Source organism: Odontesthes bonariensis, chromosome 3 (genome assembly GCF_027942865.1).
Source record: "Odontesthes bonariensis isolate fOdoBon6 chromosome 3, fOdoBon6.hap1, whole genome shotgun sequence".
In the NCBI taxonomy this organism is placed as follows: domain Eukaryota; kingdom Metazoa; phylum Chordata; class Actinopteri; order Atheriniformes; family Atherinopsidae; genus Odontesthes; species Odontesthes bonariensis.
The window spans coordinates 30,098,621-30,120,985 of record NC_134508.1 but is presented as its reverse complement, the minus strand read 5'-3'; the positions used below and the strand labels follow the sequence as shown (position 1 = coordinate 30,120,985).

Sequence of the window (22,365 nt, the reverse complement as noted above, 5' to 3'; positions counted from 1 at the left end):
GTCATAGAGGGCAACTGCATGTGTATCGTGAAATTGACATTGATTAAAGTAATGGTGGAATTTTGATGTCAACATGAATTCGCCCTAGTTAATGCACATGACATGTGCTTACATAAAAACTTAACCCTTACATACACAAATATACACAATTGGATAAATACATAGAAACTTTTAATGTCAAATTATATAACGGCAACATTTTCACAAATATCACACATAAGACCCAATGACCACAATACAACAAGTAATCCATGATGTTCACGACAGTTACATTTTCAGTCACAAGTAAGAAATGACAAGAGCCATTTGGATTAAACTTTGATCAAAGTAATAATTAGTATTAGTAAACAGTCGTGAAGAAATATTTTAGAATAGCAAATACATGAAAAGATGAAGATTCAGTGTTGGATAGAAGGCTCTTTGTCCTCTAAATAATTTGGTTTTAACTAAAGTTTGCATATCTGTCCACTGGAGCAAACCCATCACGAATTTCTCCTTGACAAAAGTTAACTCAGTGGAACATTAAAACGATATTTTTACCATTTTCCCATGTCTCTGAATTTCAGTGCCTAAGAAATAGCCCACCTATCCCTGCTAAGCCGGATCCCAATTTAAGATTTTAAAATCCTCTTTTCATTTATCTTGCTGTGCTCACCTTTCTCTGAGCGCTTGAGAACTTGACTGGCTTACAAAGGAGCCAGCATGGCATCAGAAATTTGTATTTTATCTGTTCTCAGAGTTGTCCGACTTCTGAGATCAACAGTCTGACTCATTTTTCACAAATGCATACCAAATGCCTTCTAGTGGCAGCTACACTGTGTGAGAACTTGATCGTTTATTACAAGCCACATTGTGTGACGCTGATAACACAAATAAACTTGAGCATAACCTGTTTGATGCATGTAAACTGTTCAATGATAATACCTCCAAAATCAGAGGCTACGGCGCACAGCTCCAGTCCCCCTGCTTATACTCTCTATGCCAACTCCTCCTCAGAGCAGTCAAGAAGAAAGCTTAAAGACACCCCTTAACAACCCCTAAAAGGTTCTATTTGTATATTTCTCATTTAGTTCTCAAACTGTAGAGCCTCAGTCAAATTTATTATTCTATTTGTCAGATCTCTTCAACCATTAAAACCAAAGATTTTACAGACATCAAACCCTCAAGACTGAACAATACGCTGAAACCTTTGAGGTGTAATTCTGAAATCTTTCACTTCTCTGCCTGATGTAACCACAGCAGAATTATTTCAAAGTAACTCTGTCTTTGGAAGACTGCACTTGATCCTGCCATCAAAATGCTGCACAGACTGAGAACAATCTCACTGCGGTGCCTACTGAACCGAAGTTTTCAATTAACCTCTTTTTTGTATCCAAAGTCCGCAGTCATTCCTTCAAGAAGATGTATTTTTTCTTGTCAGTGTTGAACTTACAGTTCCCTCACAGATGCGATGCATAAGGCGTCATTCATATGCAGGTTTTGTCTCCAGGGATATGATTGTTAATAGACAAAAAGTGACTTTTTTTTTTTAATTCAATAAAAGGTTCTGGAGAAAATGACAATCACTGACTAAAGCCTCGTTTCCACTGTGAGTACGGTTCGGGTCACTTCGTATCGGTTCGGTATATGTCTGGTCGCTTTGGGGTCAGCTTTGCGTTCCCACTGTGCAAAGGGGATCCTCAGGGGGTGGGCGGAGAGCGTGCCGAAGCGTCACTACGTCGATCGCTCCGAAGCTTCTTCAGCTTAATGCGACACTGGCTCGCGGTGCGGTTGAAACCACTCTCTGCCATTTTTGCGGCAATCAGCTGGAAAACTTTTTGTTTCGCACAGCGCCATCGAGCTCCCGCTGCACAGCCTCCTCACCAACAACAGAGAGCAGAACCTGCACCTCCTCAACACTCCAGACTCCTCCCCAAGGGAACCGTTCCTGTGTGCTAGGTACCCCAAGCAGAAGGGTTACAAAAATGGTAACGGGTACACTCTCAGAAAAAGGGGTACAGTACGAGTCCTTTTTTGTCCCCTGAGGTACAATCTATACTAATGTACCCCCTAGGGTTAATTATTGGGCCTAAAGGTACATATATGTAGCTTTTTGAGGGTCCAAAAGGTACATGTATGTACTCAAGTGGTAAAAGGTACATATATGTACCTTTTTTCTACATTCTGGGGTACAATAGACAGTCTGTGTTAAAGGTAGGGTAGGAGATCCTGGATTTTGAGTCCAGCGAAGCTGCATTTTGAAAATACACAGGTCAAAAGTCCCAACCTCTTTCTTCAGACTTTCCCCCCGAAGCCACGCCTCTAGAGTACATGAACGCGCAATGCTTGTTCACGAGCACGAAGGTGCACGAGCGCTGTTCTGACAGCAAGCATCGATCGTTGCCGTATTTAGTATTCAGTATTTAGTATATGCTAACTATACGTTTAATAATGCTAGGTGCTAGCCAAGCTGGCTCTAGTTTAGCTTCCTGCCAAGCTTCTGGGCACGCGTAATTCGTTCACGGAGCAGGGTACGCGCACAGGGGGAAGGAGGGGGAGGGAGGAGCAGATTGCAGTTTGATAGACGCATCAGTTATCCAATCATCGTTAACGGTCCGTTCAGTATGATTGGATAGTGTTTTTCCTGGATTGTTCGTTCTAGAGGCCACTAAAACTTTTCATTTTTGTGTCAAAACTTTTAATTAATTGGTTGCAATGGGGGTGTGAAGAGTATTTCAAGCAATATGTAAAAAAATGCTCCAGAAAAAGAACCCCTACCCCACCTTTAAGCTACTTCAGTATAAGGGTACAAAATTGCCACCAGAAGTACAAGATTGGTCTCTGTAAGGTACAAATCACAAGGGTACAATGACTATACCTTCTGAGGGTACTGCCCCAGTGACAATCCATTGTACCCCTAAAGGTACAATTCTGTACTTTATTTTCTGAGAGTGTACCATGGGACCGGTACGCTTTTGTGGTCGTGGAAACACTAGCGAACCGTTCTGAACCGACCCGTACCGGACTGCATAGTGGAAACGGGGCTTTACTGTTCTATAGGTTCGCATTTGAGAGGCAGTAGTGAGTGCTGTACATAGAAAATGACAAACTACTCTGGAAGACACAAAATAGACATTGCCATATCATGGTTAGAATATGCATTTCTCATGCCAGTATCCTAATATACCAGTTTGCTGTGATGTTGATAATTGGTTGTTCAAAATTTCCCCAAGTCCACATTGCTCTTAGGTGTTTTCTCTCAGGCTGAGGTTTATACATTGGCAAGCAAAGCAGTAGGCGTTCCACTAAAGTGAGAACAATAAGAATTTACATTTATTTATTTTTATATAACCTGTTATTATTGATACACATGCACAGAAACAATGATTCCACATATCAAAAGGATGTATCTTGACGATATCTGCCCACATGCCTGGATCTCTGGGGGCCTTCGCTCACACAGGTTTTGATCTTTGCAAGGGCACTTATAGCACCTTCCTTTGGCCCCTATTCTAACCATCTCCACTTAATGCCTAACCTCAACCTTTCTCCCTGACTTAAATAGTAACTTAAACATATTTCAGAAAGTGAGATCAGGCAAAATATCCTCATGTTCCTCTACTGTCCTCATCACCAGTCTAACTCAGTCAGTCCTCACAAAGATGGATTTAGAAGCCTTGCATTGAAAAATTCAGCTGTCATCTCATCTCCCCTTCTGTCGCTTGTCTTGGTGCCCACAGAACATCCTGCTGGTTCAGAGGCAGATGTCGGTGATTGATGGCGATCTGGATAACTTCCGGAAAGTTCTGAACAGCTACATCGATGCCACCTCAGCCCACTCTGACAACCTGCAGTGAGTGGCTTGTTTCCAGAGCAAGCAATACATCTTATAAAGATTGTGTCCAGTTCTGCTGCCGCGGCAGCTTTTCAAGCATTGAGCAATGCTGAATCAGGAGGTTAGATAGTCAGCTGTGCCAAAACGGACAAAAAAGAACAGAAAAATACTTGCATTGTAATATAGTCTTATCGGTTATGCTGGGATGTTGTATCAGCTCTGATTAGGTTTGACAAGATGTGACCAGCTTGATAAAAATGTGTTTTATGATATAACTATTGACTGAGTTTGCAAAGCGTTAAATCTTTTACTTTTTTAAAACAGGTCATTGCATTTTTCAGTGCTCTGTTGCTGTCTTCCCTCCCCCCTTGCCTAACTATGACTATTATCTCTCTAAAGATGAAGACTTTTTTCATTGAACTCACTTTCACTGTTATTTCTTCCTCTTCCTCTTCGTCTTGCTCCACTCTTCTCTTTTTCTTGGTCTTGCTGTCAGTGTGTCTGTTCAGAAGCTTACGGGAAAGTCATGTTACATAATGTATGAGTTCTGGCAAGACCGCATCTCCTGGATGAGGTCAGTACAGTGTGATTTTGTGTGTGTGTGTGTGTGTGTGTGTTATGCATTAGATATTGGCAGACTATTTGGCACCCTTAACTTCTTGATGGAAATGTTCCCCACCAGTGAAGATGAGCAGATGGCCAATCTCTCTGCTCACACACACACAAACACTCAAACACACATGCCACTATCACACATGCAAACACACAAAAATTGAAATTTTTCTTTAGATGCAATTCATACATATAGTCATTGACTATATTGATAAGCTGTGCTTTGAGAAAAATGTGATAAATTAAAAATGATTTTCAGTTTGATAGACTTAAAAAAATCTCTTAAAAAAGTAACCGGATCATTGCGCATTTAACAACTTTATTTGCATGCACTGTGCAAAACATACTCTATATATGCTATGATTGCTTTCAGGCTAAAAAAAAAGCCATTGAAATCTAAAGTTATTTTCTAAACGGTGATGCTTTTTTTTAAATATTTTTTTTCAAAGATTTGTCTTTACCTTTATTTTTGTTGCTGTCTCTGCAGCTATCTTCAGTCTAACGGCAGCAAAGATTTCCAACGCTGCATCATTGACATGTTGGAGGATACTGAGGAAGTTTCTACAATGTTGCTCCCAGGTTTGTATCTTTGTTTTCTGCAAGAGCACTCACAGACATATATTGATATAAGTGTACATAGAATATTTTGAATGACTTTTTTTTTACAGAACCTGAACCCGAAAACCTTGCTTGAGATGATATCAACAGATATGAAATAAGGCCAAACCTTCGGATCACAGTGTTATTCTACTATGGACATCATGATAAATCATATCTAGTAATTGGTGTGCAATCTCTGACTCATAGTCCAGTTTTAGCTTGAAAGGTCTCCTCAGAGTGACTGGCATTAGACCCAAACTCTAGCGTGCTGAGAGGAAGCTAGCAAGTCTTGCTTCGTTTTCTTCTAATTTGGTCATTGCTTCTAGGATCAGTCATTTTTGTGACGCTCGCGGAGTCATTGACCACTGTGCAAACTGAGGCTTGCTTCTCCTACTGTGTGTACAGCTGTCCCTCTTTTGAAGAATTTCTTTAGAAAACTAAACAAGCCTGTGTAGACATCAGAGCTGAAAATGGATATTGCAGCAAGTATCCATATCATACTGCATGGCTTTGAAATGTCCTCATTATCGGTCAGCTTGTCTAATAGCGCAGCCGAACTGTCCGTCTGTTTTTTTGCAGATAATATACAAGTCATGGATGCGCTTAACATTTTCCTTCACAAACAGGAAATTTGACATTACTTTAGTCATTTTTTTGCATTTAGTAGAGCATTATAAGAATCTTTGCAGTGAGACTTAGAGACCGGGAGCCCATTATAAAAGGCCAAAAGTTTTATTATTATTATATGCAGTAATAAGCAAGTTATCAGTGCAATGAAATTCTTGGTTCTGAATGTCTCTCCATTCAGTGCCATGTAAAAGCTGTAACTACACCAATAACATATATATACTAATATAATAAATAAAAAGACGATGACGCGGCCGCATTATTGGTTGTATTGCTGACCCTTCTGATGGTCCATTACCGGTAGATGTCTGCAGGGGTGGAGGGGCGGTTTCTGTAATGTGCTGTGCTGATTTCATCCCTCTCAGCAGCCAGTTACCGTCTGCTTGTGTGCAGTTAGCTTTCCATACCGTGATGCTAATCCTCAGAATGGCCTCAATGGTGCATCGGTAGAAGTTGCAGGGGAGTGAAGGAAAGCGCTTTGCAATGGCACAATCCATTGATGAGCCGCAAAACAAAAGAGCCTTTATTTGAAACTAACACACCCTGATTGTAGTCAGTGTACAGAAATAGAACTCTCAATATTTAACAGCCATGGCTGAAAAAAATCACAGGATTTTTTTTTTTTAGATATTATTTATTGTGTTATTTGTTATTTATTGTGATCCTGACCGTAATTACCTTCACTTTGGTTCTTGAGTCCAAAGGGAGATGGTGTTTCCAAAACCAGCATTTACTGTACACATGCAAATATGAGATGCTTCTGAATGAATAAACATCCAAGAATATATTCTCTCTTCAAATATTCGAGGCTGTTTTCACATAGAGCTGAATCATAAATGAGAGCTTCAGAAAAGTGTAAAGACAAACACAAAACAAACAGGCATTCATAAGCACAAAGATGTGGGGGGAAAAAAATTAACGAGGGAGAAAAGTGATTTCTGCTTGACGCGCACATAATCTGCACTCACGTCACTGGCTCCACAACACATGGCAGAGTAACATGATTCACAGCGACTGGAGCTCAGGCCACTATCATGGCTCTCTTCCTGACATTTTATTTATTTGTTGCAGGCAGCGCTGCACTACTTGTACGTCAGAGAATCAAAAGTGTTAATTACCATTTCTGCCGTTTTGTGTACGTTACAGATGGTTATTTAGCTGTGTGGGCCGCATCGGCTGTGCCCGTTGCTAGGTTACCGTACGTGGTTTACTTCCACATCTGTGATTCGAATGTATGCACGCTGACTGTTTCAGAAATTAAAACTAAACAAATGAATCTGTCCCTTCCAGTGCTCAACAGGAATCAGATATGGCTGGTTTAAGAAAGCAGGGATGAAGTGCAATGATGAAAAAAAAATCCAGTTCTGGGTGTTGGAAAACCGGAAACAAGGACAAGTACAAAAACTCAGTTAGTCAAGTATGATATAAAACAAAACTTTTAACGTCTAAAAAACGTTTTTTAAGAAGTTGCTATTTAGGTAGATAGAGACCATGTCTGAGTACATCAAAGTGACAAGAAGGATGAAATCCTGAAAACTCGTATTTTTTTCACCCTGGCTGGATTTTATTTTGTGTTTCTCATCTTAATATTTTGTGCAGGCTTAGCTGTAAAAAAGCTGTTTTCTGTCACTGAAGGTTTTTGCATCTGGGAATGCTTTATCTACTTGTGTGCTGTACTTCGATGAGTTACTATTTTTTATTATTAGAGGAACAGGACAGAGTAGACTCCGGAGTAGTAGAGTCAGTCATAGAGGAATAGATAAAACACAGCACTCTGCTGGTTCAGGAACCTGCTTTCAGATATTCTCTGTTCTTCTGAAAGTCAGCACATATCTTTTTACTGGTTAAGTTTGTCAAGTCTGTCCAACTCTGCTAATAAACGAAAATGACAACAAAATGTTGACCCTACACTCTGTGAAAGTGCTTTAATCGCCTCCCTCCCCGATGATGTGAATAACTTGCATATTTATTTACAAATTTACTCTGGAGATGCCACCTAACTTTCTTTCTCTTTCTATGTGTTTTTAATTTAGCTTCCTGGTGGCTTATGACTAAAGAGTGAATCCAGAATGTCACATCCACTGCCTACACTGTCACACGGACAAAGACACACTGGTTCATCAACCCACCTACCTACATGCACTCTAACACGCCTACACTCACTCACACATAAACACACATGAAAGAATTCAAGAGGCATCCACGTGTTTAAAAGCAACAGGAGACGATAGCTTCATCCAGCAATCTCCAGCTGCATCCTCTTATGTTCCAGTCTTCGACTGCTCATTGTTGTGCCGCTTATATCAAAGTCATAGTTGGCATAGTTGCATCCTATAGCCTATCTGTAGACTCAAAAGTAACTGACTCTTTGCAATGCAAAAGCAATTTTATGAATTTCTTAACCCTTGTCTCTCAGTTGTGTTTTGGCTGCCTTTCTCTTGTGTTTGTCTGATATTAAGCCAAACAGAAACAACCAAAAACACACTAGTATAGGCTATTAAAGCAAACCAGTTTGGAATGGAATATATATCTGGTAATGTTTTGTGTTTATAATGAGTTGTTTACTGTTGAATACCATTAAGTACGATGAAAAAGCAGAGAGGATGAGGAGGTGGAGGGTTGCTGCATCCTGCATGCTGATGTGGACACTTCCCTGCTGTACATGCTGTATGATATTATCGCATTGTTTTTCTTTAATTTATTTAGCCTTCCTACTGTCATGTGCACAGAATGCCAAAAAGGCTCCTTCTTCTAGGACATATATATTGCTAGAGCTAAGTGGTCAGTTATTAGTTAAATTACCTTGATTGTCAGTGTGAGACACCTTCTCAGTCTCAAATGTAAAAATATCTTTAAAATCACGCATTTGTCAGAGAATTAACACTTACAGGTTGATTTCATTGTATCACAAAGTTGAAAAGATAAAATGATATGTATAATGCATTTGTTTTGATCATGTTGGAGTTTATTCCATCTGTACATATAGAACTCACAAACTGTATATTCATATTTCTGTTGTGTTTTAATTTGGTAATCTACACCTCGCAATGACTGAAAAGCAACTTCAATAAAATTATTAAAGAAGAAAGAAAGTGTTTGTTTTTCACATTTAAAAATCTTTTTTTTTTTTTCTGTCAAAAAAGAGTTATGTTTGGATATATCCTTTTTTCATTTTCTATTGGAGTGAAACGGCCAGCTGGACATTTTCCTACCATTTGGAAGCTTCTAGTTAGTGCAACGAGTATACATTTGAATTAGAGGATGTAACAGAGAAGACAATTTTTCCTACATATTGATGAAAAATTGATTCCTGTGAAAACCCAAGGTGCTGCTGCAGGTCTTCCCTCACAATGTTGAATTTCAGTGGCAGTCTAATTCCGGTGCATTTTAGCAACATTAACTAAGGTAAGGTTTGTCAAGTCCCACGTTTGCATTTTTAAAGTATTTTCCCAGAGAGAAGGCTGGCGAAGTAGGCCTTATATAAATAAGCCTGGTGGGAACCATGTTCTTTTTCAATTCCTTATTTTGAATGCACGTAAGTCAAACATAACATGACTCTGGATTCTTACTACCAACTTCTAACATCAGATGCAGAAAAATTGGAGTAATCGGTTTAAGTTTCATCTCACACACACTAGCGCACATCTATGCATGTTTCGTCAGCAGAAAACTGACTCATAAAACTCACTGAAACAGCACCTTTACACAAGATTATGTATCTGTGTGGACATATTTGTCAAGTATCCTCTTTGGAACAACCGATAAATCGCATTTTCATTTCTCTGATTTATTACTTGTTTCCGTGACTAAGTGCAGTGTCATGTTTTAATAAAAACTGGAAGCTCATAGTTTTTTTTATCACATACTAGAAAAATGTGAAGAAAAAGCCACAGGAAATACAGTTTATCTAGTCAGTAACTTTTCAAAAAGACAGTGAACAAAATAAGAAATCTTTTTGTCTTTGACTTCAATCTTTGACTTCAAAATGATGATTTCAAGATCAACATTTACACACAGTAAGCATTAATATTCAACATACTATTCCTGTAAACCACCACTCCCCGTCACTCCTGCACATGTGATCTCATTTGCTTACCTTTGAGAAACATGAAATTACATTTTACTCTAAAGAATAGTTTGGGAGCTTGAAAGAGGCCATTTTGTGTTCATTTTTTTATGCATCTGCTCTGACATTTGAGTTGGTCTCAAAAATCTCGATCGATGCAGCTTTGGCTGAATTCATTATCACCTCTCAACTAATAGCAGAAACCAGATTCAGTCTGTCTTAAATGAATTGGAAATGAATGTTAAAACCCAAATGGCCATCTAACAAACAAACTAAATTAAATCTAGCTCACAAAAAGGGTGCATAGAAATCTTTTGATCATTTTAGCAATTAGTATTCTGAGAGCCATGTATTCCCTTCGGTGATTTGGAATGAGAGCAGCTCTTGAAATCTTTTCAACTTCTCTAAATCAACCTGGACACCTGCTTGACTGAGATATCAAACTGTGAGAGTAAGATGCAGAATTATTGAGTCAAATTATAGGCTCCACAGTACCAGCAAATGCTTATCCATGTCAGCCTGTGACATGGTCATATGTTGCATACAGTATCTTTGACTTGTAAGCATTTCATCCAAGCCGTGCCTTTCTCCTTATGTTTTGTTACGTTTGAATTATTACAGTTCGAAGAAGGGGAACCACAGCTTAGTCAACTTTGAGAGAAACGTCGAAAGGAAAAACCTATATTAATGTAGCAAATATGTGCTTCATATTATTTCCAGTGCCAGTGATAGGACACCTTGTAGGAACTGCTGTCATACCATCGTACACCTCTCACAACATGGCTGACCAGAAGGATTGCATAGTAAATGTTGCAGTGGTGCATTGTACTGAGTGGTGAGGGAAATGAGCAGCTACATGCGTCCAATCCATTTTTCCCTTGTTAAGCAGAGGGCTCAACAGAATTGTATGGATGTGCTATGATTCACTCTACAATGAAAATAGGACAACCTCTGAATATCAAATTCCAGATCCCACCTCGCAGCCAGTATGTTTAAGTGGAAATACGTGATTGCTGCAACTGTTGTCGAAACTATTCTTGTCAAATTTGCAGTTGTATGCACGGGAGAGAGGTTGGAAAATTACTCCACTGATTGCTGGGGCTGTAACATTTGATTGCACGGTTGATGCAGGCAAATGGAAACCCTGTCATCTCTCCTCTAAGGCAGGCTGTCTGTGGTAAGGCAGAATGAATATGAAGAGCATGCACACCCACACGGTTTCAATTTTCATCAGTTCCACAAACACTGAAGGCCAAGAGTTACCACTAGATTTATTATCACTCAGGACTAATAAATGGTGCATTCTAGAATATAGATAAAAAATAAAATGAAACAAAGGGTGTTGCTGTTCAAAGAGGAACATCTTTACAGGATTATAGATGACACAGACAGATGATGTTAATTAATTAATGTTAACTTTTGAGTGAACAGTTTTTCAAGGGTTATTGAGTGCAATTTGTGTCCAAATGTATGTTTTCACAGTGTCTCAAAGCTGTTGGACAGCTCTCAAATGTGGCACATCCATAAAGAGAGGGGTGAAATGCAGTCAAGTGGCTCATTTTATCCTCAAAATCTAGCTGAGCAGAGGTGTAAAGATAGGAAGAGAGACGTGGTGCTCTTTGTGTTAATTAAGCCAAAACATGCCACAGACATGTTAACACGAGAAAAAGGCTATATAATATGAGTCCTTTAAGTATAATTCAGTATGTTGCTCAGATGTCAAAGGAGTGAATATGTTGTGAAAAAATATCCCTAACAATTTCCTGACAGTAAGTTAGGGAAGACGGTTGATGCCACTCTGTCCAACAGAAGGCAGCGACTGGTAACTTTATGATGCTTCCTGTGAGTTCATTTTGCATACAAGGGCAATGTGAAGCCTGATTGGAGCATCCTGCCACTCTCAAACAAGAATGCAATTCATATTTCTCAATAGACTGTATGGCTTTTGCTGGAAAAAAACTCTCATCAAAAATCACCATGCAAATTTGGTTTATTTCAATAAAAGTATTCCATATTGTGACATTTGCAGTTTGTTTCAAAGTACAGACTCTGCCCCAAACTCTTCAACAAAATAAAAACCACCTCTTTGCAGCACTCTAGATATAAATTCACCTCATCACCTCATGCTATTGCTGATCCTAGCCCAAACCCAAACTCTGTGGTAAAAATATTCCCCCTCATATATTGTCTATTTTGGAGACGGCAGGGACTGATTCAGTCTCCATTCCATTTTTACAGACAGTACAGTGATGTTGTGCTTGTGCTGGGTGAGATATTGGTGAAACAGCTCCAGAATGCATAATGCTCCAAAATTACAACCCAAGTCACTGAGGATTTTGTCTTGCAGTTGCATTATATATACTAATAAGATACTGGAATAACATAAGCGACTGCAGGCTTGTTTGTGCCCATAGGGTTTTTATTGGACTGATGTCTGATGTTAAAGGGGAACTCCGGGGCATTTGAAGCGCATTTCCATTGCTAGAGGTTGTCAAATACTGATAGTAGGACACAGAGAGGTGCAAATCTGCGCTCCCTGTGTGGAGATCGCGCTGTTCGCATACCCTGTCATGCGAGGCTAATACGTGGTGGCTAAGGGGCAAGAGCTAAACCTTCCACGTAAAACAACAACTTGCACACTGCAGAAACCACACCATCTTCTCTAGAAAAACTGCGTTCAAGTATTTAAAACATTACAACAATACATGCCCAGTAATATTGTTTTAATGTTTTAAATACTTGAACGCAGTTTTTCTAGAGAAGATAATTGTTTTGTATATGGGATTATCGTCCATTGACTCTTTTGGGCTTTCACATGCGCGAGCCTACCAACAAGAGGTAAGTGACATGCTGTTTATAAAGTTGTTTTGTAACGTCCCCATGCCAGTAATGTGAGAACCATGCATATGGTTTTGATGGTAAGGCTTGTGACTTTATTGTCGGATGGTTTATAAAGTGGTGTGACGTTTCTGCAGTGTGCAAGTTGTTGTTTTACGTGGAAGGGTTAGCGCTTGCCCCTTAGCCACCACGTATTAGCCTCGCATGACAGGGTGTGCGAACAGCGCGATCTCCACACAGGGAGCGCAGATTTGCACCTCTCTGTGTCCTACTATCAGTATTTGACAACCTCTAGCAATGGAAATGCGCTTCAAATGCCCCGGAGTTCCCCTTTAAAGGTGGGGTATGAGATCTTGGAAAAAACGGTTCCTGCAAGCTATATTTTTGAAAATACACAACTTTGCCTCTCCCTTCTTACCACTCAAAACCACGCCTTCAAAACACATGAACGAATCACGAGTCTGTGAACGCGCAGGGGGAGGGGTTAGGGGGGCTGACGGTTGATTGGCATGTCAGAATCCAATAGAAGTAACTCTCATCATTACTTCTATTGGTCAGACATTTCCTCTTGCTACACCCTCTACAATGGACTAAAATATAAAACATTTTTTTCCCAAACATTCTATTTTAGTGGGTGCAATGGGGTCGTGGGGAGGTTTTCAGACAACATGATAAAAAATGCTCCAGAAAACATCTCATTCCCCACCTTTAACAATTATTCAAGAGTGCTCTTGTTAAAAAAAAATAGTTTAGTAACATCAGAAGTTCAACCAGCTATCTATAAAAGCTACTCCAAAATTAGAAAAGAGTAATAGCTATGACATTATACAAAAACTGCATATGCACTACGCAGCTCAGATATGAAACTAGGAACCTGTACAGGTGGATCGGATGTTCACTTTGCGGTCGTAGATGGAACATCACAACAGTGTCTAGTCTGCCCTGGAGCCAACAGAAGAAAAGGGAGTGGCTGTAACAAACTGCCAGTTAACAGACAATAAAGATGGGTAATAGGGAAAAGCACAGTAATTACAGCAATAGTGGAAGCTCTTGGAGAAGGAACATATCTTCATCATCATCCCCTCAACAAGCAACCGCCTTCTGCAGCAAAGACAAGGAAGGGTTAAAAAAAGAGCTTAAATAAAAGTCGATATTCGTGTTGCTTTTCTTCACTGGAAACATCTTTTTTGGAAAGGACTGAAATCTGATGCAGAACTTGTAACTTTTTTTCCTGAGTGGCAAAGCTTGTATCGTTAACGTTTTGGATTCAGCTTAGGTTGTAGCTACAATGTTTCTCTGCTGATTCCATGATGTTGGTTCACTGTCTCAATGGGGCGCTGAGCATCCCTCTGTTTGGTATGTATGAATTACTGAAGAAGGAACAACAGCTAATTAACAGGTACAGATTTTTCTGTCAATGAGGCAGAACCCATACTGTAAGTGAAAAAGGGCTACAGTGTTGATATGTCTGCTACCATGTTTGTGCTCAAAACAAGTAAACTGTAAACATTTTAATTGTAAAATGTAAACTGTATATATGTAAAATAATGTGTGAATTCTTATAGTTAGTTGTTTGTCAGGAATTTTTCTAAATGTTCTTTCCCTTAAAATGAAAGGAGCCAGGCGTTTTCAATAGTCATCAGAGACTATGAAGGTGAATATTTTTCACTATTCTTTTGAAAAAAAAAGAAAATAAGGACTTGCAAATGGGTTAATTTAATGTTTAATGGGAATCGAAGCATACACCACATCTGCTCAAACTCTGCCCCTTGTAGTGATAGTTTTTAAATACCAAAGCTACAAAATCCACCTTCTACACATACTCCCTATTTCTTCATCTAACACTGTCCCACCATTCAGTTCCTAAATGCGAAACATGTTTTTCTTTGAATCATAAGGAACCCCACAGACTAGCCTAAGTCAAGGTTAAAACCTTGCTCAGTTATTTCCAATCACAGATTTCTGAGAACAACAACACCATCCCTCCATACACCCCTCCTCCAGCAGCAGAGAGAAGAAAGAGACCCTTTTTATTTTCTTTCAGGCAGGTCTCCTTGGCTCTGATGTGTGCATACAAAGGACATCACTTCAGAGAGCCAAGAGCCAGGGCTAAGGTGACCAAGCAACATCTGTTGTCTTGCTACATTCTTCACTATTACCATTTCTACAACCTTGGCTACTGTCTTGTCAAGATGGCAACACAGAAAAGACCCCCAAAGTCAAAGTGTGAGTCTCCCTGCTGCCATCCAACTTCTGACCACAGAGAATGGCGGAAAACCTTGAAGAATTTGAACACAAAATAATGTGCAAAACATTATCTATCATTCTTGTCTTTTATCTGACAAATACATTGTTACAGTGTAAATTAGGTCACATAAAGGGAATATAACATATAATGCATATAAATTATAAGGCAAACTATGATGAATCCAAATCTGGCATTTATTTTCTGTACATCTGACATGTTTGCTGCAAACTATCCTCTCAGATATCTTAGGGTTAGTGCCAAGGGTGACAAAGCAGCAGCTGTTGTCCTATTTTATGTTTATGTATCTACATTTTTTTTCAAGCTGAGTCTTGATTGTGCTGGGGGTGGCATGATGTGTGGGCTCCTTGCCTCCTACTGAGTCACTTGTCCTTGTTGGCTTAGAGACTCACACAGACATGCTTTGATACACTGCTATCAGAATAACTGGTTATCCTGCTGAAATATGTCACTGCATTGTCCTCTTTGCTCCTTTATTGCTTATTTTTTGCCACTTCCTTGTTGGATTTGGGCAATTACATTACTTAGTTGGGGTTAGAAAGAGATCATGGTTAGGTCTAAAATGCATTCTTTTTACAATTTGATCATCAATCTCAAGAACACCTGGTTCTGCTGGTTGCCTTGGTTACATGTAAAAAAAAAAAAAAAACATTTGTCACTTTCTGGTTGGTTTTAGAAAACAACCTCATGGTTAGAGCTACCGAACCGTCATGGACGCCATTTTAACCCTTCGCGTGCAGTTGCTCTCTCAAGATGTTGCGTATTCTCTAAACATAATCATTGGCCATATCTGCCTGCATGAACAAACATCACAGACTTAAAAGTGGCCCGTTATTACAGCCGGAGGACTGTGTCAAGTAATTGGCCGTGCATTCGGTTCTCGGCCAGGTCCAAACCTCGCTCATACTTTTAACTTCTAAATGGCAGAAAACGAAAAGACACTCAAGGCTTCAAAACACAAATCCCACAAGCTGGGTGACAGCACATATACAGTCTGTCATTTACTTGAATGAAATTGCTTGCCTCATGCATGAGCCAAATGAGTAATCCAGCTTAATGTGCAGCCCAATGCCATCTCTGCCGTAAATTTAGCTTTTATCTAGATTCTGCTTTTTCAGGTTTTGTTATGAGTTGTCAAGAAGGCAATGATTCTACTTTATGTCTACCTTGAAGTCCACTCCATCCCACGAACATACCTGCTGCCCTCTGAAAAATATCTCAGAAACAAAATACGCGGAAACATCATGAAGGAGAATTTATGGTAGAGAGGTTTTAGTGGATTACATTAGAGGTTAGAAAATGAAGGGCTCGGTGAGTGTATCACACCGACTCTGATGTTTCTGATGATACAAACGCAGGGTATCAGTAACGGTCCCAAATTCCAAAACTTTAATTCCAGGAAAGAGGCCGTAAATGAGCAGGCATAAGAGCAAAGGGGTTGAGGGTCACGTTAAAAGAAAAGCTCCAAAAGAACACGTGACGCCTTGTTATCAATTTTCTTGGTTAACATGGGTGTTATACCTGCAGTTGCATATAGTGAACATGTATACAAAGGATATTGGTGATGCCGGATGGTCTGTTGCTCTGAACTTACAGAGTTGATATGCCCTGTTACTTTTTGCCATTGATTAGTTCTAGTTCTGTTCTCAATCCCCGAACTGAGACAATCAAATAAAACAAAAGAAATGTTCTTGTGTCTGTTTTTTCAACGAGTGAATCAACTTTATATTAATTACATTTGCATTTCTTCTTTGCAGTTGTTGTTATTGCCATATTTGATAACTAGTGGTGCACTTGTAAAAGGACATGATTATTTGAGAGAGCTTCCTCACCCTCTAAGGAAGGATAAAGAAGGGGGAAATCAAAAAGGAAATCAGGCTCGAACACATGCATGTGTATTTGCATACAATTACTTGATTATTTATTAAAAGGACAATGCTTTCACGTGGTGTGGTGGTTAGCACCTTCACCTCACAGCAACAAGGTTCCACGAGCACGCATGGCTGTTTCTCTGTGTGGCCCTGTGACGGTCTGGTGACCGGTCCAGGGTGGGGCTGAGCAGGTTTCCTGGGAGCCTTGGACAGAGTCTTGCTCCTGCCATCACACCTGCTCCTCATCTGCCTTCATCAAGACACCCTTATAGGAGCTGAAGGAGCAACCAGTCTTTGCCAGATTGTCTCACATTCATTGTGGTAATTAGGCCAACTCCAGTGGTGCCATTGAGAGTTATTTCTTGCTAAAGTCTCACATTTACCTGTCTCTCGTAGTGCTCGCCTCCCTCATCCTGTCTCCGTGTTCTGGTTTCCCTGTGCCTGTTTCGACATTCATGGTTGGACTCCCTCTCCACCTCACCTACCCGCCTGCTCAGCCCGCTGCTGACTCAGAACCAAGCAACACAGCCTGCACTCTTCCCTCCAGCTTGGATTCCCTCTGGACTAAAGTAAGGACAAGCCAACTAATTTGGATCATTTCCTATGCTGGAAATGTCTCCTAACCTTCTCCCTCCACCCGAGTTCCTGCCCAACCTGGATTCAGCCTTGGACGCTCCACTCACTTCGTGTCCAAATACATTTATTTTACCTTGACTCACTTTCTGCTCTTGAGTATTTTCAGACGGCTGGTTACCCGGCCGTGACACCTTCGTGATGAAGCTTGAAGTTAGGACTGTCACTCTTTGCTCCATGCTTGCCCAGAATATGGGACTGAATCCATTAATTGCTATTTCAAGAATGCTATCGTACTGGATTGGACAGCAGTGAGTTGGAATGAATTGGACTGGAATTGACTTTTTTTTTTTTTTTTTTTTTTTTTTTTTTTTTTAATTTCTTTGTATGGTTCCTTTAATGCAAACTGGACCTATATAAACAAGCTGAATTTATTATTTTTTTCATTTTCCCATTTATAACCTCTGCTTTGTTAGATAAACCCCACTTTTATTCTTACGTTTGTCCTGATGTCTGCATCATTTCTATGAGTCATTTTGTGGTCTCAGTCCATCACACAAAGCTCCATGGTTACTTTTTCCTTTTTTTTTTTTTTTTTTTTTTTTTTTTTTTTTCCCCAAAGAAAATAATTTAAATTTTTTTCTCACTTGCACAACAATTTATTCACAAGATTATTGCATATAGTCATTCTATATTTAATATTGGTTGTCTAATGCTCTGTATCTTTAGTGATCATTGTATGAAACTTTCCAAGTTTCATTACTGCGTAGGAGACTGATGACTCATAACATGAACCTATTACTTGATAGAACATAACAAACCACACAAAATAATATGCAAGATAAACTTAAGAACATCAGTAACAGCACCATGTTGTTGTCAGTTTTTATTACTCTTTGTGATTTAACAAAAATCTAGGATAATGGAGTGAGGATTCTGGAGAAAAAGGAGTAGAGAATTGATTCCTCAGCATAGTTTATTTGCACTGGAAGCCATAAAATCAAGGACAGATTCTAAAATGACTTCCAATATAATCTGCCTCCAGCAAGATGCCAGGACTAAAACCAGGCACATCATAACACATCCCCCCCCCGTGCACACATATTGTGCTGTAGAACTTTTGCCAAGAAACAAGCAGAGGTAGCAGACCACACACTGAGACGCCCTGCTCGGTGCCAAAAAACACAGACTGGCACATAAACACAAACGCAAGTCACTGTTTGCTGATCCCACTTTTTCTTTTGGGGACATTTTTGGGCACAACAGCTAAGAACTCAAAAATAACTGCAGAACAGAAGTAAAGCAAAAAACACAAAAGAGAGGTCATACAAAAGTACACAAAACTCCACACCAATACGTAGGAACCCAATACCCTCACAAATAGACCTGAATTATGTGTGTGGGGGAAAAAAACATTCAGATCCAAACAACCAACGAAAAAGGATTTTAAAGAAGACATTTGATGTTTCCACGTGGCAACTGAGTCCACTTACCATCATTAGCACAAAGCAAACGCTTCAATCCTGTTACTATACACACCCATTCTTATACGTTTACATTCAGAGAACAGATGAGTCATGTTTCATTTTTAGATCAACTGATGATCAGTATGAACACTTCATAGTTATTTACCAGAGACACAGCAAAAACGGGCAGCACTAGCTGCTTTGAGGTGATTTTAAAAATCAAATGTCAAACAATGAAAACTGTGTCTGTTATTTTTAACCAAGTGCAGTCACTCGTGTACTAATACTGATGTTAACACCCTCTTTCAATTCTAAGGTTTTAAGTATCAGGTTATAATGAAAAACAATCTTCTGGTCCTTACCAGATCTTAAGATAGGGTAAATACTGTGCAACCACAACTGAATAACACGGGGCATTTTACACCTTGTCATTTTTTATTTAACCAAAATGCAGAGGCAGCATGAGAATAAGAAAAACTAAGTACATCTGATGATTCAATATCTGGTAGACCTTTAGTTGAAATAAATCGAAGTAAATTCCCTCCGTATGATGTTGTCAGATTATTGTGGTATGTGTTTTTGTTCCTTTTTTGTGCGCCCACAGCTCTTTGAAAGTCCTGTCAGAGAATCTAAATCTAGATGAGGTCCAGAGTTTGACTGGGCCATTTCAAACTTTATTCTCTTCTTTTTCATCCCTTCTGCTGTAGATGTACCACTGTCTTTGGGATTTTTGTCCTATTGCATGACCCATTTTGAGCCAAACCTCTTAGATGTCCAACAGATGGGTTCAATATTTGGCTCTAGAATACTTTGGTAGGACGAGTCCATGGTCAACTTTGAGACTGCAGGGTTCCCAGGTCCTGTGGCTACATAACAAGCTCATATCATCACCTCTTCACCAATCTGCTTGACAGTTTGTTTTTTGCCAAATATGGTATTGTACAGTACTGCAAAATGTCTCTTTGTCCAAAGGACATTGTTTGAGAAACCTTAGAGTTTGTTTAGATTCAGCTCTGCAAATCTAAGCAGTGCTGGTATGATTTTTCTTTTGAGAGAGAAAGCTTTTTCCTGGCAACACTTCCAAACAAGCTACACTGGTTCAGTTTTTTTTGTGATATAGCACTGTCTGATTATGAGACGAACTTGCTTTGAGGCTTGGCTACTGTTCTGACCAATTCTACTTGCAAATAATCTGTTTCCCTATTGAATTATGGAGTCCAAACTGTTTGAAAATGATTGCTAACTGCTATGTTACCAGCTCGGTAAACCCTGCATGTTTGAAATTGAAACCATTGGTTCAAAATCAAGTGCTACAATAAAATGCTTTTTGCCTTTTCACCCATCAGGTTTATTCATACTAGACTGTAAACTATACAGTCCAATTGTTCATACTTAAAAAAAATCTGTTTGATAAATACATATTTGATCATATTTGATAAAGTGGTGTTTATTTAACCATGTGACAGTCCATTTAGGTTGAACAAAGTATCGTAAACCTTGCAGTGGCTCTGTTATGATGAGGGCGTTTCATTGGCATGTTTTGAGCTCACTTGTCTCACTAAATAAATAGGAAGTTGTTCTGATTGATCACCGTTACCATATGATGGAGTTACTCTTCCTGGATAACAATGCTTCCATCTAAGACATGAGATGTCAATGAATGGTTTGATCAATCTTGTGCTAACGTCTGCACAGTTAACCGTGCTCTCCACTATCATATCACACAGATATATACACATATATACATATATATATCCTTTTTTTTCCATCTTGGTAAAGTACTTTGTATTGAAGTACTTTTTTGAAGTACAGATTCTCCTGCAAATAAGTTATTTCTTTCAGTTTTTACATTAAATTTGCTATATTTGCAGCCATTTGAAGAGGTGTAATCTTCAAAAGAATGTTTTAATATGCTTACGTTTGCTGCAGTCTTGTAAAGCATCAGTGAAATACTTCACTTCCCAACATATAGCTCGTACTGTCACCTTGTGGAAACAAATAATACTACAACTTTCTGCTGCCTGTTGGCCTTTGAATATTTTCCCTCTTTGATGTAAAATGTCATGACGACTAAAGTAACTGTTGAAACTAATCCTCTTCCACAAACACTGTTTTGTTCCGTAAAGGTCTTCAGCATATTCAGACCGTAATGTTAATGAACTTCAGAGGTAGAATACAGAATGCATTATACATGACATAATGTCCACCCACTTCAGAAAAATTCCATCTTGCCAGCAGCCTCCTCAGTTCTTTATATTTGTATTCAAAGGTGTCTCTTGCATATTTAATTAGGCGCAACTGAATGATTCATAACATTAGAGGGACAAAGAGGATGCAAAATTCATAGACTTGTGTGTGAAGAACCTCAACCCTACAATTTCGCAGGTGCGCTTCAGCTCGTATCATCTGACTCCTTCCATTGATATTTTATCCACTTTTAATTAAATTTGGTCAGCAGAAATCATGCGCTCATAACACAAAGGAACTCATTCATTCCATCATTCATTGCAAATGTTTTCAAGAATCTACTTCGTCTTGAGGGGAAGTTATATATATTTTTTTAATTATTCAGTTATTTCACATCAATTCGAACTCTTTGGTTTGACGTAAACAAAAGCCAATATCAAATATCGGAACTCTGAAATGTTATTGTTTCCAACATATATGCATCCGTCTCTGAAGTATATTCAAGCTATCATGTGACAAGAGAGCCAGAATCAACTCTGGGCTCCCACAGGGCCAACACAAACGCAAACAGGACAAACAACCATCCATGCTTGCACTCATACCTTCAGTCAGTCCCGTCTCCCAAATCCAAAACTAACATGCATGTTTTTGAACGGGATGAGGAAGTCGGAGCGGCCCAAAGAAAGCTTTTGATGGCAGCGAAGATTTCAGGACTGAAGAGAGGGCCCTGTTTACCACTGTGTGGCATCACAGCTTATTTTAACAGCTTCTGTCATTCCCATGCCCATGTAGTCATTCCCACTATATAAACACATTTTCAATGCAGAGCCACCTGAAAGATAACTGCCGTTTAGATTTAAGGTTGTTGACTGTATTCTGAAATAATTAGCAAGATTTTCTGAAACTTTTGATAATATTGTACACTGCTAATAAATAAATCCTCCAGTCCTTTGCAAAGTTACATCATTCTTAACATTATTGCCGACATAATCCTTCAGTGTTGAGCTACTCGCTGTCGCTGCTTCTGAAACACTCTCTAGACTACTCTTCATCATCATGTTACTGATCTGATGGCAGTTAGCTGAAAGGGAATTATCTTAGGGAGGTTGTGTGAAGTACTCATGTGCTGATAGCTGTTCAGTGTTTGGAGAATCAGAGGCTTTCCCAATGGGAGAGCTAAAGCTAAAAGCTACTGAAAATAACTGCCAGAATAGCTCAATTTTTGCAGTCTAAACCATCCATCCATCCATTTTCTATACCTGCTTAATCTAATTCAGGCCCACAGAGGGGTGTGGAGTCTATCCCAGCTGCCATTGGGCATGAGGCAGGGTACACCCTGGACAGGTCACGAGTTCATCACAGGGCCACAAAGAGACAAACAACCATGCACGCTCACATTCACTCCTAGGGTCAATTTAGAATCACTAATTGGCCAAACATATATG

The 22,365-nt window shown here is 39.3% G+C and overlaps 1 protein-coding gene across 2 annotated transcripts in view; it reads left to right on the top strand.

The window, feature by feature from the left end:
- The window catches only part of necab3 (N-terminal EF-hand calcium binding protein 3), a 38,148-nt gene extending 29,417 nt beyond the window's left edge, over positions 1-8,731 (top strand). Inside the window, exons 10-13 of one of the 2 annotated variants that reach the window (XM_075461512.1) lie at positions 3,720-3,832; positions 4,311-4,388; positions 4,914-5,005; positions 7,687-8,731. In XM_075461512.1, coding sequence (XP_075317627.1) covers positions 3,720-3,832; positions 4,311-4,388; positions 4,914-5,005; positions 7,687-7,715 — 312 coding nt within the window. In that variant the 3' untranslated portion in view covers positions 7,716-8,731. The remainder of the gene's footprint in view (positions 1-3,719; positions 3,833-4,310; positions 4,389-4,913; positions 5,006-7,686) is intronic. The other variant, XM_075461513.1, reaches the window with a different exon arrangement.
- Positions 8,732-22,365: the final 13,634 nt, after the last annotated feature.